The 16,491-nt window shown below is 39.7% G+C and overlaps 1 protein-coding gene across 10 annotated transcripts in view; it reads right to left on the bottom strand.

The window, feature by feature from the left end:
- Nucleotides 1-13,006, bottom strand: part of CEP295 (centrosomal protein 295) — a 69,065-nt gene extending 56,059 nt beyond the window's left edge. For all 10 annotated transcript variants that reach the window (XR_009208757.1, XM_058424478.1, XM_032167153.2 and 7 more), the window contains exons 1-5: nt 12,890-13,006; nt 7,526-7,659; nt 6,545-6,745; nt 5,322-5,446; nt 4,484-4,577 (exon numbers count right to left, since the gene is read on the bottom strand). Coding sequence is in view for 9 of the 10 variants with exons in the window: in XM_058424478.1 (XP_058280461.1) it covers nt 4,484-4,577; nt 5,322-5,446; nt 6,545-6,745; nt 7,526-7,633 (528 nt within the window). In the remaining variant the exon portion in view is untranslated. The remainder of the gene's footprint in view (nt 1-4,483; nt 4,578-5,321; nt 5,447-6,544; nt 6,746-7,525; nt 7,660-12,889) is intronic.
- Between the last annotated feature and the right edge of the window lie 3,485 nt (nt 13,007-16,491).

Below are 16,491 nucleotides of genomic sequence, written 5' to 3'. Positions count from 1 at the left end.
CAAAAAGAAAAAAAAAAGGCCGGGCGCGGTGGCTCACGCTTGTAATCCCAGCACTTTGGGAGGCCGAGGCGGGCGGATCACGAGGTCAGGAGATCGAGACCACGGTGAAACCCCCTCTCTACTAAAAATACAAAAAAATTAGCCGGGCGTGGTGGCGGGCTACTGTAGTCCCAGCTACTCGGAGAGGCTGAGGCAGAAGAATGGCGTGAACCTGGGAGGCGGAGCTTACAGTGAGCCGAGATTGCGCCACTGCACTCCAGCCTGGGCGACAGAGCGAGACTCCGTCTCAAGAAAGAAAAAAAAAAAAAAAAAGAAGGAGGGGATTAAGAAAATCCAAGTAAAAATGTACAGTCTGATGTGAGCAGAATTATCTGAGTAGTTTTTAAGAACTTCTCATGTCTTGGCCCCACACCAAATGAATTAAATCAGAATCCATGGAACAGAGCCCAGTATTAGCATTGTTAAAAAGCTGAGGCCAGGCATTATGGCTCACACCTGTAATCCCAGCACTTTGGGAGGCCGAGGCAGGCAGATCACGTGATGTCAGGAGTTTGAGACCAGCCTGGCCAACATGGAGAAACCCCTTCTCTACTAAAAATAAAAAATTAGCCGGGCATGGTGGCACACACTTGTAATCCCAGCTACTTGGGAGGCTGAAGCAGGAGAATAGCTTGAACCCAGGAGGCAGAGGTTGCAGGGAGCCGAGATCACACCACTGCACTCCAGCCTGGGCGACAGAATAAGAATCTGTCTCAAAAAATAAAAAAAAGCTGCACAGGTGATAAATGTACAGCCAAAGTTGAGAATTACCTAGACCAGTCAGAAGATAACTAATTGGCAAATACCTGGATATACATCCAGATATGTACAATAGAGGACCTTATTCAGGGTCTTATCATTTAGGTAAAGGATTAAACTGACCACTAATGAAAACATTAACTAGCATACATATACACATATACATATATATATTTGAGACAGGGTCTTACTATGTTGCCGAGGCTGGTCTTGAACTCCTGGGCTCAAGGAATCCTCCCAACTCAGCCTCCTAAGTAGCTGGGATCAAAGGCAGGTGCCACCACACCCAGCTTTAACTAGTTAATATTAAAGTTCAGTAAGAAACTGAAGTCACAAAACAAAAATTCAGACATGGTAGTATACATTAGAATGCTTCACTCTACAAAGAATCTTAGTAGCCTTTAAATCAATGCCTTGAAAAAATAAACCATAGGCTTCTTGACAAGGAAGAACTCTGAAGAAAACTAGTCTCTAAAATTATGTAATTTGATATACAAATGGGATTCAGCTTACACATTTTAAAGTACCAGTACTTCCAGAGTAAAGACAATTATGTATAGATTGAATTTGGAATCCTCCCAAAATTGGGATAATTTGAGATTTCGATTACTATGAATCCTTATTGATTATAACAGGATTTCCAGTGAATTGCACGTAAGTTTTTAGTGAAATCAGTCCTTAGCCTGGCAGAATTAGGATGATCTGTTAATAATTTAAAATCACTCAATTTACTTCCTGTGTTCTACCTTCCAGCCTTAGTTTTGCTCCACAGTAACTATTTCTAGCCTTATCTACCCAAGTACAGGACAAAACCAGCTTTCTACTCTGGAGTACCTGACACTGGCTCATGCAGCAATGGAAAAGAAGAAAAAAAACACCAGGCACTGTGGCACATGCCTGTAGTCACAGCTACTCAGGAAGCGGAAGCAGGAGGATTGCTTTAGCCCCAGAGGTCAAGGCTGCAGTGAGCTATGATGGTGCTGGTGAAGAGCCACTGCACTCTAGCCTGGGCAACATAGTGAGATCCCGTCTCAACAAAACAAAAAGGTATAAGCAAGGGAAGAAGTAAAACAAAGCTCATTTTTCTCTTGCATCTGGTATAGATACATGAGAAGTCTTCACAGCATCTCAGGGTTTTCAATACAAACTTCATTCTTTAACAGACCTATGAAAGGATTATGGTTGTTTACATTCCTAGACTTTAATATATAAGTAGTTAACTTGAACAGTTAGCATGAACTCTGAAGAAGTATATTCATGGGAAGCTAAGTGTCACAGTAAAAAGATCATGAGCTTTACAGAATTTGACCTTGACATAAACTCTGGTTGTCGCACTTACCTATTAAAGGACTTTGGTTACGTTACTTAACCTCTGACCTTCAATTTTCTTCATTTGTTAAATGGAAATATCTAATATGCGGGACTAATGTGATTAAATTAGATATGAATTAAAAAAACCTGACATAACTAAAATCTTAGGTACACAAGAAGTATCAATTCTCTTCACCATGTAAACAGCTCTCTCAAAAAATAATATTTTCTTAAATGAAGGAAAGACCTTGGTTTGAGAAGACTAAACAGTCTAGGTTTATTTCCCCAGGCTTTTCAGCATTTATATTTTTATCTGCTTGGAGAAACAGTGATACAGATGCATCTATATCCTGTGTATGTGACACAATGTTCTTATATGGTGCATTTCCCTGGCCCCCAAATACCCCACAACCTAGTTTTTCCCAAACCAAAATCCTGTCCCTCCCTTCTACGCCATAAATTCACAACCGTCTCAAGACATTCAGAAACACTGCCTTATCCCAAACACCTTTATTGGCTTGGGTAATGTATTTTTCTAAAATAATGCCTTTTAGTGAAACAGGAATATATAATCACCCAGATCTTAGTTTATAAGTACCATTTCTCCACTAAAAAGAATCAGGGGTCTTTGGAGATACCAGATACAGGACAGAGTAAATTAAGCCTAGGTCATTTGCTGGGCCACAGAGCAAGGAAATGCTCATGGAGTCACGGGGACGCAAGAAACAACTTCAAGTCTCCTGCTGACCAAATTTCAGATATTACGAGCATCAGTGAGAAGAAAAAGAATAATGACTATAATTGACTATGTAATATTGAGTAAAAAACCCCCACAAGTTAACAGTGATAGTAACAAAAGAGAAAGGAAAAAAAACCCCATTTACCACCAATGGCATTATTACCCCAACCCTTTACTCCGAAAACTGGCAGAGGGAAAAACAAGGAATATATCCTGTTTTCTTAAAAGGAACTAGGCTGGGTGCAGTGGCTCACATCTGTAATCCTAACACTTTGGGAAGCAGAAGTGGGTGGATCATCTCAGGTCAGGAGTTCGAGACCAGCCTGGCCAACATGGTGAAACCCCGTCTCTACTAAAAACACAAAAATTAGCTGGGCATGGTGGCAGGTGCCTATAATCCCAGCTACCTAGGAGGCTGAGGTGGGAGGATCGCTGGAACCCAGGAGGTGGAGGCTGCAGTGAGCCAAGACTGCACCACTGCACTCCAGCCTGGGTGACAGAGCGAGACTCTGTCTCAAAACAAAAAAAGAACTAAATAGTTCATGCCCACTGATATAATTCATGCTTGTCAAAGCACTTACAGAGTTTTATTTGCTTTTTATAAATTTTTGACTTTGGCTTGTTATAAATACTAAGAATTAAGACAAAAATAATCAAAAGGCATCGTGGATAATATATTGCCTGGCTTTTATCGTGTCACTTTGAACTGAGGGAGTGATTGAAATACAACTTTTCCATCTGAATTTTGTTGGATCAAACGTTATATGGTAGATGGCTCAACGTAAAAGCAGGAAGGCTGACAAACTGAAAGGCCTAAGAAGCGAATATATGGTACTTATGCAGAATATACCTGTATGTACAACTATGTATTTGTGGGTTTACTTCTACTTCATTTTTCAGGTAAAAATAACTAGGTAATTTTGACAATCATCCAAATAGCCATTTCAATAACTATAACAAGCTAATGTGGAGAGCAAGTATTTTAAAAAATTTCTGCTTTAATTACATTTTTTTTTAAATAAGCTTCAAATCACAAAAGCACACATTTTACTCCCATGAAAAATAGATCCTTCTTATTATTTTATAATTTCTTTTCCTCTTTTCTTTTTAAAAATCACACTTGGATACTTTATAATCTTATGCAAATTTATTAACTTAACTGAAACTTATCTGTAAAATGTTGACACTTAAAATAAGCCAAATTCAGAGTGTGGGAAAGTCTAAAGGACAAAGAGTTTAGTTTTTTTTCCCCCAATAAATAAATAAAGGGTATTTTTTTCAAAAGGCAGAATTATTAAAAGTTTTTTCAAAACCAAAACCATTATAGTTTTCCAAACAACAAAAATTTTTTGACATCATTGAGGAAGGCTGAACAAATACTGGGTATTAAATAATATTGGAAACAATATTAGTATTATACTAAGAAAAAAGTCCTTATACATCAGAGATACATACTAAAGTATTTACAGGTGAAATGATATCTAGAATTATTTTAACATACACCAGATATACTCCTGTACAGTTTTTAATTGTACAAGAAAACTTGTACAATTAAGTGATAGTCATTCTGACCTCCACTGAATTATAATAGTAAAGAAGAATTATGACCTAGTTCCTCTTAATACTCAAACTCACCTCAAAAAGAGTTGGAAGAGGAGGTGGCAGACTTGTGATTTTGGCTGATCTCTCTTTTTCCACAAGCAGTGCTTCCTTTCGAGCTTTTATATGCCTTAAGAAACAAGAGATGTGATTAATTAATCTCTCAGTGATAATATTACAGTACAACTCTCAGGGTTAAAAATATGTAAGTCATAGGCTCAAGAAATCCTCTAGTCTGATTCCACAGGCTCAGTAAGCTTTACATGTGTGAAGAATCTATACACATGTTAAGAAAATGTTTACAAATTGAGAGAGGTCTGTCTAAAGACAGAAAGCTCTATGGTGGGGACCAACCCAAGAAACTCATAATGTTCTTTAGAGTGGAAAAAAAAAACAGAAATGTTAAAAATGGCCATTGCTAACTAGTAACAGGGCCCTTAATTTTTTACTTTGCTTCACTCATGTTTCCTGTGAATGGCCCTTTAATTTTACAACATGCAAAAAATACTAATGACTTCCAGAGTCTACAACCTTTTTAATGTTCTTAATCACATCAATTTTTATTTCGTGTTTACATCAGAAACAGACATTGGTTGACATGCATTCTGAACTAGCCATACATTTTTTCAGAAACTTAGTAACTGCTGCTAAACTCAACTCAAACTACAACCAGAAAAGAAAGCTCATTAGTTACTATGTTCACCTAAGCAAATCACTCCCTGTCCCCAACATTATTTTTAAATCAAGTTTAACAAATGCAATGAATATGCTACTATGATGTTTATTTAATATTTGCTTACACAGTATCCTATGTATCCTCTACTTTCAACCATGTTAGTTTCAGTTGAGATTATAGTAAAAATTATTACTTTACCAGGTTTTTTGTTTCATTAATATTTCTTTTTGATTTTTCTGTACTTTCAGGGCTTCTTTATGCCTCAAATCTGCTTTTCTTTTCCTTTCTGCTGCCTGCTGTGCCAAAGCATCCAAATCAGGTTCCTAAAAATATACATTACTTAAAATGTCGTGTTAAACAAGAATAAGAGAAATGTATCTCATATGACATCAGAAGTGATTTATCAATTTTGTCATCTTCTTTCTACATACTATAGCAGTGTTTCCCAGAGCATGATAACAGCACCACTGATGATATGCCATATTAGGTGGGATAAACACAAACATTTTAACGTAAAGTTAATGCAATCAATTAACATGTTATTAACAAAAATATAAATAGGATATTGAACTACTTAGGACATGGTTAAAGTAAGTAATAAAAGAGTCCATCTAAATTAAAATGTCAAATATATAGTGATATGGGTAGTTTCCCAGTCAGGGCAAAAATTGTGAACATGGTATTCAAATAACAGAGGTTTGGGAAACATTGCATTAAGGCACAAAGTTAATGTGGCACACATAAAACCACAAAAATCGGAGCCAGAACTGACGGCTATTACTAAAAACACAGACTAAAACCAAGGACCATGAAACAGATTGCCACAGTCTTTAAGATATTTTCTTTCTCACTAGTTGTTATCAAAGATTTACCTTCTTTGTACTAGCTTGTTTATTGTATGTGACTGATTCTGGGACTGCAGTATTTCCACATCATAAATCACAATAAATCAAAATAATGGGGCAGACTTACCACGATTTTCTGAAAGTCATCAAAAAATGTTTGTTATTTGTAAATGAAATCCAAATGTATATACATTCAAACCAAATGTTTAAGGGAAATACACTGAAATGAGAAATCTGAATTCGCCCCACCAAATCTGTCTAAAATGCCTGAGATGGACAACAACTTCTGATTCAGAAGATTATTATTTCCCCAGATAGAGGAGTACTGGAAGAGAATAATGCTAATTTGAATATCATAGGAAGACCAATTTTATTTGACATGGATTTTACTTGAAATAACTCTTAGTAAGAAATGAGCCTATTATTTGCAAATTATGTTAAATTTATAAAAAAGTTCAAGCTGCCCCAAAGAAATTCAATGCATGAAAATGTTATCAGAAAAGCATTCAACAACTATAATTTACTTTTTACTAATATTACTGCCACAACTGGGTAGTCAAGTAAGATCTCACTCACATTTTCTTTGGCCTGTCGATGTCCCTCTCCCATACTTCTTAAACTTGCCAAATACAGTTTTTCCAAGTTCTGTATTTTCTGAGTTTGTGATTCTTCCCATTCTGCCCTTAGCTCTTCTGCCAAACGTGTAAATTGTTGATTCCTCCTCTGTTTTATGTCTTCTCTTATCTGTAAGGCGATATCTCTTTCTTGTTCTCGAACCTAAAGGATGCATATTTAACAGGTTATATGAAAGGAGGTTTACTTAAACTTTTTTGAAAAGCTATTTGGAAACAGGAACTCAAACGAATTCTCTTAAGTCTGTCAACTCTCTCTGATACTCATCTTTATTAGATAAGGACTATTTAAAGCAGAAAATCTGAGTGAATGTACAAAAAGTAAAAATCTCAAGACTATATCTAATGTCTCCGAACTGATAGCTTTTATTCAGCGCCCACTCCCAAAAGGATGGCCATTATCACTCTTATAACCTATAAAAGCTAAAGTGATAAATATGATGCAACAAAATCTATAGCCCAGAGTATAGACAGAGCCAGATGAGAACTCCATTTCTGTTGTACATCATTTCTGATTCTAGACAGAATAGTGCCTGAAACATACTTCACAAAGACTTACTTTAAAAACACTTCTAGAAAGGGTTATCTACAATTTCCTGATAAATTTGTTTCAGCAGCTAATAATCTTTCCAATTAGCATTCTTCAAAGTCATCTAAGCTTCCTGTTACCAATTACAGACCATTTTTAAAAAAGATAAAGAGCTATTTTCAGTATTTGAGTCAAATAATACCTATCTTCCAACTCTTTTACAATCTACTTACCATCTCAGCCTATTTTTCAAGTGTTCCAATTAATACCGAAGAACCAGGGCTCTTGTATACCCAGAAGGTTTTTAAATACAACATTTAGAACATTCTAATGTAAAAGAATACAAGTAATTTGAGGAAGAAAGGAATTTAAAACTTTATTACAAATAAGTCATACCTGTAGCAATCTTAGTTTTCGCCTTCTTTCATAATCTTCCTTCAAAATGAAGGCTTCCTCATTAGGACTCAATCTCAGCTTGTGAGCATTCACGACTTTTCTTTTCATTTCTGTGTACTTTATGTATGACAGTTCTGAATTCAAAAAGGAAAATGTCTATAAAAATAATGTAACATTAAAATAGGGCAGCAAAGATCAGAATAATTTTGTTTGTTTGTTTGTTTTGAGACAGTCTTGCTGTCACCCAGGCTGGAGTGCAGTGGCGCGATCTCAGCTTACTGTAACCTCCGCTTCCCGTGTTCAAGCGATTCTCATGCCTCAGCCTCCAGGGTAGCTGGGATTACAGGTGCACGCCACCCCGGCTAACTTTTGTATTTTTAGTAGAGACGGGGTTTCACCATGTTGGCCAGGCTGGTCTTGAACTACTGGCCTCAAGTGATCCACCTGCTTCAGCTTTCCAAAGTGCTGGGATTACAGGCATGAGCCACCATGCCTGGTCAGAATAATTTTTAAAATTCGTGTTAATACTTTTGATATTTAAAGGGTTATATACGTGCAAGGAAAAATTGAGTAAACGAAGTCCAACTTATTAGCAATTATAAATTCACACTTAGATCAGTGATACTCAGAAGGGTGGGGAAGTGGAAATGAAGACTGAATCAGAATTACTCAGAAAAGTTTTCTCCCGTCTATAGCAGATTGTCTACCTCGAGTATCTGGACCTGACTTATTCCTGGTTAGCATTTCCAGAGTTTACTGAGCTTAAATGTGAAAAAGCACAAAGACCTAAAAAGATGTTAGAATAGCATAAATGTTTTCAAAACTATAATCTGACACTTTAGAACTTTCATAACTTGTTCATAACTAGCAAGGCTGCTGTAATTTCAAGGGTTCCTTGTTCCTAGATTCAACTCCCAGGCTACTGTACATAACTTGACCACCAAGTGTCATTGTTACCTCATGAAATCACATCAATCCCATGTTCTATACTCTACAGTAAACAATTCTTCAATAATTATAGTGACACAATTTTTACATGAATGACCTGCTCGGCTGTATCAAGTGTTTAGGTTTCCAGATCTATTCTTCTTCTTTTTTTTTTTTTTTGAGACAGAGTCTCGTTCTGTCGCCCAGGTTGAGTGCAATGACACGATCTCAGCTTACCGCAACCTCCGTCTCCTGAGTTCAAGTGATTCTCCTGCCTCAGCCTCCTGAGTAGCTGGGATTACACGCATTCGCCATCACACCCGGCTAATTTTTGTATTTTTAGTAGAGACAGGGGTTCACCATGTTGGCCAGACTGGCCTCGAACTCCTGACCTCAAGTGATCCGCCTGCCTGGTCGTCTCCAATTGCTGGGATTACAGGTGTGAGCCACCACGCCCGGCCCAGATCTATTCTTCTGTTGCTACCGTTCACACTGTATTCTCTCTCTCCTCCCTAGATTATAACATGCTCCTACTTGGGGGAACGAGGCAGAAAGAAATGGAATAAATATAAGAATCTATAGTTCTATAATTTAAATACCCTCTTCAGGTAATTCTGATATTAACTGGCTCCCATTACTGCCATTTCCAAAAAATTAGACACTTTACATCAGTACACGACCATTTTATCTGAGACAAGTCAATATTTCTCAGGTCTCCCTCACAATGACCAGGCAGGCAATCTCAGTTACTGAATATTTACATCTTTCTGAAGCTGGCTTAAGCCCTCCTTCCTCTACGAAGCTGTCCTCTGATAATTCCTGTTCCAATTTCCCACTCCTGATTTGCCCAACTCTAATACATTATTACCTATACATTCAGATGGGGACTAATTTTATGTTGTCTTAGTATTACCTCCTGTAGTTTTTCATCAACTACAGTTTGCTCTTTCTAGTTAGATTCCTAACAATTAAAGGACAGTGGCTATGGGTTTTTTAATAAAAATTTTAATATTCAATTAAATTTAGTAAATAACTACCAGGTAATATTTCACATACTATGGATGGACAATGTTTTCAACCAGGTGTAAACACAATAGGGGCTAGGAGACTGTGTATTACCTAACAGGGACTAATACCTTTCCAGTGACTTCTCCATCAGAATGTAAGCTCATCAGGGCAGAATGGACTTATTCACCATTTGATGTCCATAGCCTGAAAACAGTGTCTCGCCCATAGGTAGTTACTTCAGTAAGTGTGTTGACTGAATGAATGACTCAATGAGTTAATTCATGTGAAGTGCTACAGAGCTATACACAATCATCACTACCTTCAATAAGACTCTAATGCCAAAAAGGAGTAACTGCTTGCATTAAAAAATCTTTTAATGCATCCTACTCATCTAATATTCACACGGCTTTGGTAAGGGTAACTAAAGTACTGATTATATTTTTCATGCTATACATGAAGAAACAAGGCCTCTTGGGTTAAAGGCCTTTCCCTGAGTGACAACATCTAGTGGCGGAGGCAAGGGAAGAATCTGGTTTCCTTATTCTAAATGGCTCCTAACTTTCCAACACACAAAAACATGTGGAGTGGCGAAAATTTTATTTAAGCTGTTGTTTTTTGAGAGTGAGAATTTAAAAAACAGAAAAGAATTTAACAAAGAAGAAAAAAGATTAATCTTCACAATGTATCTTTATTATTTTGTCTGAAGGTCTAAGAATTCACTCATATTTAAATAATTAAGACTAATTCCTGAGGAATCTCATAGACATAATATCACTGAATTTTTAAAAAGCCAGACACAAAAGAGTACAATAAAATTGATTTATATAAAGTTCAAAAACAAGCAGAACTAATCCATGAGAGGTAAAAATAAAGTTACCTTACTGGAGGTTACTGACTCGGAGATGGCACAAAGAAGTTTGCTGGGGTACTGAAAATATTCGGTATTTTGATCTGTATGATGGTTTACACAGGTGTATACATATGTAAAAATTCCTCAAATGGTATACCTAGATTTGTGTTTTATTCTTATACTTTAAGGGGAAAAAAACCCTTATATTTTTAAGGAAAAAAATCTAATATTTCAGATTTTAAGTATCTATTACTTCATCTCAGAGGATTATCGAAAAACACATATACATTTATTATTTTTAAGCTCCTAAAATGCGATAGAATAACTGTTTCTTCTTGTGTATAATTTTTAAATTTTTTAAACTTTTTATTTGGAAATTTCAGGCTTAGAATTCCCATTTGCCCTTTCCCCAGCTTCTCCAAATGTCAACGTCTTGTGCATAACCATGGTACAATGATCAAAATCTGAATATTAACACTGGCACAATATTTTTTACTAATCTACAGGCAGTATTCAATTTTTGTCAATTATCACACTAATGTCTATTTTCTGGACCAGAAGCCAATCCAAGGATATAACACATTGCATTTGCTGCTGTGTAACTGTGGGTCATCTAAAAAGCAGATGCTAAGATGGGAGTAAACCTGCAAATATATTATTAGGAGAAATGCGTGTGTGAGGGAAAATGGGAGGGAGCTGATAAAAGTTACAAGCACCTCAGACTTCAATGTAAGTCTGACATTGAATGGAGGGAAGTAACAATGGGTAGACCCCTCTTAGACAGCCATGCAGTGTAAGAAATGTTCAGCAAGACCTGTGGGGAGATTCTCAGGAACAGGCCTGCCACTGTCAGTGGCTAGGAGCAGCCCATGGGAAGCATGGCCTCAGTGCAAATGGAGATTTCAGAACGCAGATTAAGATATGTGAGTTACATTCTCATAATGCCAAAGTTGTCATGTCTCCCTTAATCTGGGACGGTTTCTCAGCCTGTCTTTTCAAGACCCTGTCATTTTTGAAAATACTGGCCAAGTACTTTGTTGAATGTCCCTCCATTTAGATTTGTCTAATCTTATGTGATCAAACTGAGGTTATGTATTTTTGGCAAGAACACCACAGAATTGATTAGGCACCTTTCTCAGTGCATTGTTATCAAGAAGTAAATGATGCTGAATTTTGGTCACTTGGTTAAGATGATGTCCACCAGGTTTCTCCTCTATAGTTACTACTTTTCCTTTATAAATATCTCATGAAGACAGAGTGGAGGCTACAGAAATATGCTTTTCATCATACTTTTGCCCATTGACTTTAGTATCCATTGATGACTGTTGTCTGAAACAACTACTGCGGTGTTTACCAAACAGTATTTTCTATTTCCATTATTCCTTCTACAATTATCAATTGGAGTCCTGCTGTAAGGAAGTTTTCCCTGCTGCCCCATTTATTTGTTTATTAATTATTTATTCTTAGTAATATGGATTTTTAAATTCTACATTTTATTACTATCCAGTATTGGAGATGATACTACTTATCTTGCAAGATTTCATCCTGAGGATTTTTTTTTTTTTTTTTGGAGACGGAGTCTTGCTCTGTCGCCCAGGCTGGAGTGCAGTGGCGCAATCTCGGCTCACTGCAAGCTCCGCCTCCCGGGTTCACGCCATTCTCCTGCCTCAGCCTCTCCGAGTAGCTGGGACTACAGGCGCCCGCCACCACGCCCGGCTAATTTTTTGTATTTTTTAGTAGAGACGGGGTTTCACCGTGGTCTTGATCTCCTGACCTTGTGATCCGCCCGCCTTGGCCTCCCAAAGTGCTGGGATTACAAGCGTGAGCAGCCGCGCCCGGCCCATCCTGAGGATTAAATGGCTCCTGGTACATAGTAATCACAAAATTAACACTAAACTTGGAAGATTTGGGTTCAAGACCCAACACTGCCACTTATTAGCAGGAAGATACTGGCCAAGTCATTTAAGTCACTTTGGTCTCGTTTTCTTAAACTGTATAAAGGGAATAATAATCTCTACCCCAAAAGATTTGTTCTGACGATTATGTGACTTAGCGTGAAGTCTTCAAATGCACTCTAAGTACTAAGGACTCAAAAGTTCACCATTGCTTTAAAAGCTGAGTTTGTGACAGGATTGAATAACTGTGAGATTAAGGTGGCAGACACCAAAAGAGAGCGTGCTCTTTGTATGAAACGATTCCAGGTAAGGCTCTTTTAACAGCTACCAGGTGGCAGGCCATGTCCGCGGCCGCTCTGGGGAGCGCCCCTCCCCCTGGCACGGAAGCTCCGGGACAGGGGAGGCTGCGGGGGAAGCTCGCGCGACCCGACCCCAGGAGAGGGCGCAAAGCCTCTCGCACTGAGCTGCCGGGTCTGGGTCTGGTCCGGACACTCCTTACAGCCGCCGGCCCGACCGCGGGCAGGGCCCACGACCTGCGGAGCCTGAGAAACGCGGGCCGTACCTGCGTTCGCAACGAGGCGCCTTCCTACGATCCCTTTCCTTCGTAGTACAATTTCAGCTCTTGGGCCTCGGGGAGTCATGCTCCTACGGGGCGACTGGGAAGCCAGTGCGTCTATCACTCACCTGAGAACCTGGAGCCTGGACACAGTAGCCGCAGCTCAGAGTAAGTCGACCTGGTAAGCTCCTGCCCATCAGCTGCCCAGCAGCCGTTTCTGCGCCTGCGGGAAAGCCATCGCCGAGCCGCCGTCACTTCCGTCATTCAAACCGCCCGCCAATGGCGGGACCAAACCGCGGGAATAGGCCCGGTCCCGCCTTCCTCGGGGGCCGCCGGGAAGGCCGCGCTGTGTTAAAACCCCGCGCCCCGCGCACGCGCACAGGCACGCGCCAGCCCCAGCCTGCGTAGGGGCCCATTATTTGTCACACCTTGTCAGGCTTTGACCTTTAACCTTATGGGCCGAGCTCGGTGGCTCGCGCCTGTAATCCCAGCACTTTGGGAGGCCGAGGCGGGGGGATCACTTGAGCCCAAGAGTTCGAGGTTATGAGTTCAAGACCAAGTCCTTTTAAAAACATGGTAAAACCTCATCTTTACAAAAAATACAACAAAAACAACAACAACAAAAATTAGCCGTGCGTGGTGGTGGGCGCCTGTAATCCCAGCTACTCGGGAGGCTGAGGCAGGAGACTCGCTTGAACCGAGGAGGCGGAGGTTGCAGTGAGCCGAGATCTCGCCAGTACTGCACTCCAGCCTGGGCGACAGAGCCAAAGCCTGTCTAAAAAAAAAAGAGTGCAGAGCCATGAGGGTGACTTTTGTTTTAAGGCCCCATCATGAACATATCTTGGGATATGCATCCTTTTCTGTACTGACTACGGAATTCATTGGTACTATTATGCGCAGTTAATGTCTTATAGCTTTCATTTAAGGCCTCCAGCTCATAACAACAATGAGCCGTATGTTACCCTGTGTCTCCAGAGGTCCAATGCACGGAGAGCACCTCACGGATTTATCTGCTGTAAATAACCAATAGTCAGGCGGTGAGCACAGGTTAATACTTATTGAGTATCTGTTATGTGCCGAGTACATTATGTTAGGTGCAGGGGAGACAAGGGTGAATGGATTATGATGCCTGTATTAGATTTTGCAGTCTGGGTCATGGGGGTTAAAAATATCAGGAATCAGAGGATTAAAAATGGGGGGTGGGGATGGGAAGTTGCTGACCCGATCAGATCTGGCTGCACTGTGGAGAAAAGGTCAGAGAGAGTGAAGACAGAAGGCCGGATACTACTGCAGGAAGTGAAAGATAATAGCCATGAGAATGGAGAGAAGTGGGTAGATTGAATAGGAAACCAAACATCAGGAATTGGTGGTTGCCTGGTTATGGGAGGCAAAAGAGGAGAAAACAAGGGTGATGCCCAAGTCCCAGATACCTAACACCTGGGTAGATAGTGATAACATTCTCCTGGAACACACAGGAAGAGAACCAGGAGGTAGAAGTAATGAGCTAAGCTTTGAATATTTTGAATTTGAGCTGTTTATGAGAGATCTAGAGAAAGGGATGCATTTCAGAAATTTAGGACACAAAATTAGCAGTACTTGACAAACAATTGCTTGTCAGATTGAGAGAAAAGGGAAAGTGAAGTTAATTTCATAGGCCACTAGCTTGGGTAGCAGTGTTGATTCTTGATTGTAAAGGGGGAAATCAAAGATGGGAGTTAAGTGAGCAAGGTGATGAGCCAAGCTCTGTGTATATTGAACTTCATGTGCCTGTAGAACATCCAGTGATGTACTATAAGCAGATGAATACATTGGTAGATAGCCCACAGAAAGAACTAGGCTAAGCATAAAGGGATTTCCTTGTTATATGAGTAATAACAAAAGCCAGCGGAATGGATGAGATCACTTAGGGAGAATTTGCAGACTGAGAAGAGCAATGAGCAAAGAACCAAACTCCGAGGAACACCAAAACTTAAAGGGATGGAGTTGGAGGAAGGAACTGTCAAGTACAGAAAGAAATAGTGTGATTCCACCTCAGATTTACAGATCAGGATACTGAGTTACAGAGAGGTTTAGCAACTTGGCCAAGGGCACATTTAAGTCAAGGGTGAACCAGGACTAGAATTCACGTTTCCCTCCCAAATATTACGGTTCTACTCAGCCTGTCTCCCCATTTCCTGTCACATTTATCTTGAAGAATAATTGTATTCATTTTAAACATTTTTCAGCATCCTCCATACAGATGCAGAGATACTCTTCCATACCCAATAAAACATGTGCATATTATTTCATGCCTTGGGCTAGGTTTAGTGCCTGGACATGGGTTCCTGCACATGCTATCCCATGGCACTTAGGAATTCTTATTGAAATGAGCTGTTTATAGGGCTCTCTATTGATTACATTCTAAGTTCCTGGAGAACCAGGAGTGCACTTTGTTCAGTTGCCTGGCATATATGAACAAAGCTGAATAAATGAACAAATTATATGCTTCACTTCTTCAACCTGCATCCTGAGTAGAAATTCTACACTTGGAGATTTTGAATCGAGGCTTGTTCTGTTTTTAATAGAAGACAGTGAGGAATCAAAGCCCAAGTGGGCTTAAAGTCAGAGCATCTGGCTTAGCATTACCACAGATACTTTCTAGCCATGGGACCTCGATCAGTTGCTGCCAACCAAACCACCCTGGAATGTCCAACATGGGTCACTTACTATGGCTGGCAGCTGATGTTGGCTGGCAGCTGAGAGCTCACCTGGAAGTGCTGACTGGAGTGTCCACTCATGACCAGTCTATGTAGATTGGACATCTCACTCCATTGTGGCTGGTTTGGAGAGGGAGCATCTTAAGAGCGAGCATTCGCAGAGAAAGAAAGTGGAAGCTGCAAGTCCTTTAAAAGGTGAGGCAGAGAACGAGTTGTAGTAAGTTGTACCACATTTTATTGGTTAAGTAACATGGAGCCAGCCCAGATTCAAGTGAAAGGGAAATGAACTCCATCTCTCAATGGAGGCAGTAGCAAAGAATTTGTAGCCATCTTAATCCACCACTATTTCTTAGTAATACTTCATCTCCCCTCTCTATAGGATGGTTGTGAGACTCAAAAGGCATGAATCATGTGAGAGCACTTTGTATACTCTAGAGGGGTATACACATACTAGGTAGTTTAGCAGTTATTTTATTTTATTTTTCTGTCCAGCACCTTTCTCTCCTCCTCTGGTACAGACCCAGACCTCTAGGCCACAGGGGTAGGCATGTGACCCAGACTGGACAAATCACAGTTCTTGTTTCCATTGCCATTGTGACCAACCGAGGTATGGGTATATGACCTAATTGGGGCAATCAGAGTCTTTCACAGGAATTGGCACTGGAGACAGCAGAAACAAATATTTTCCACTCTGGGCTCATGTTAGGATGTAAACCTGGAGCTTTCCCAGGTGGTCCCCCACAAGCTGGTCTGAAAGAATGAGTGTGACAGCAAGGAGCGCAGAGACAGAATTCGGATAGTGTTCAAGTCCCTGGATCTAGCCATACCTGAGGTCAATATGCCTGCCTATTCTGCAGCAAACTTGTAGTAGCCATTCAATATTTTACTGAAGCTGCTTTGAATGGGAATTTCTATTTTTTTGCAAATTAAAAAGGGCTGTAGATTTTGATTTAAATTCTCATAGACAAATCTGGATGTCTTGGGAGATAGTATAGAATAATGTTTAAGATCTTAGCTGAGCGCAGTGGCTCACA

This window comes from Hylobates moloch, unplaced genomic scaffold (genome assembly GCF_009828535.3).
Source record: "Hylobates moloch isolate HMO894 unplaced genomic scaffold, HMol_V3 SCAFFOLD_11, whole genome shotgun sequence".
Taxonomy (NCBI): domain Eukaryota; kingdom Metazoa; phylum Chordata; class Mammalia; order Primates; family Hylobatidae; genus Hylobates; species Hylobates moloch.
Note: the sequence above shows the minus strand (reverse complement) of the source record. Positions and strands in the feature narration are given on the sequence as shown.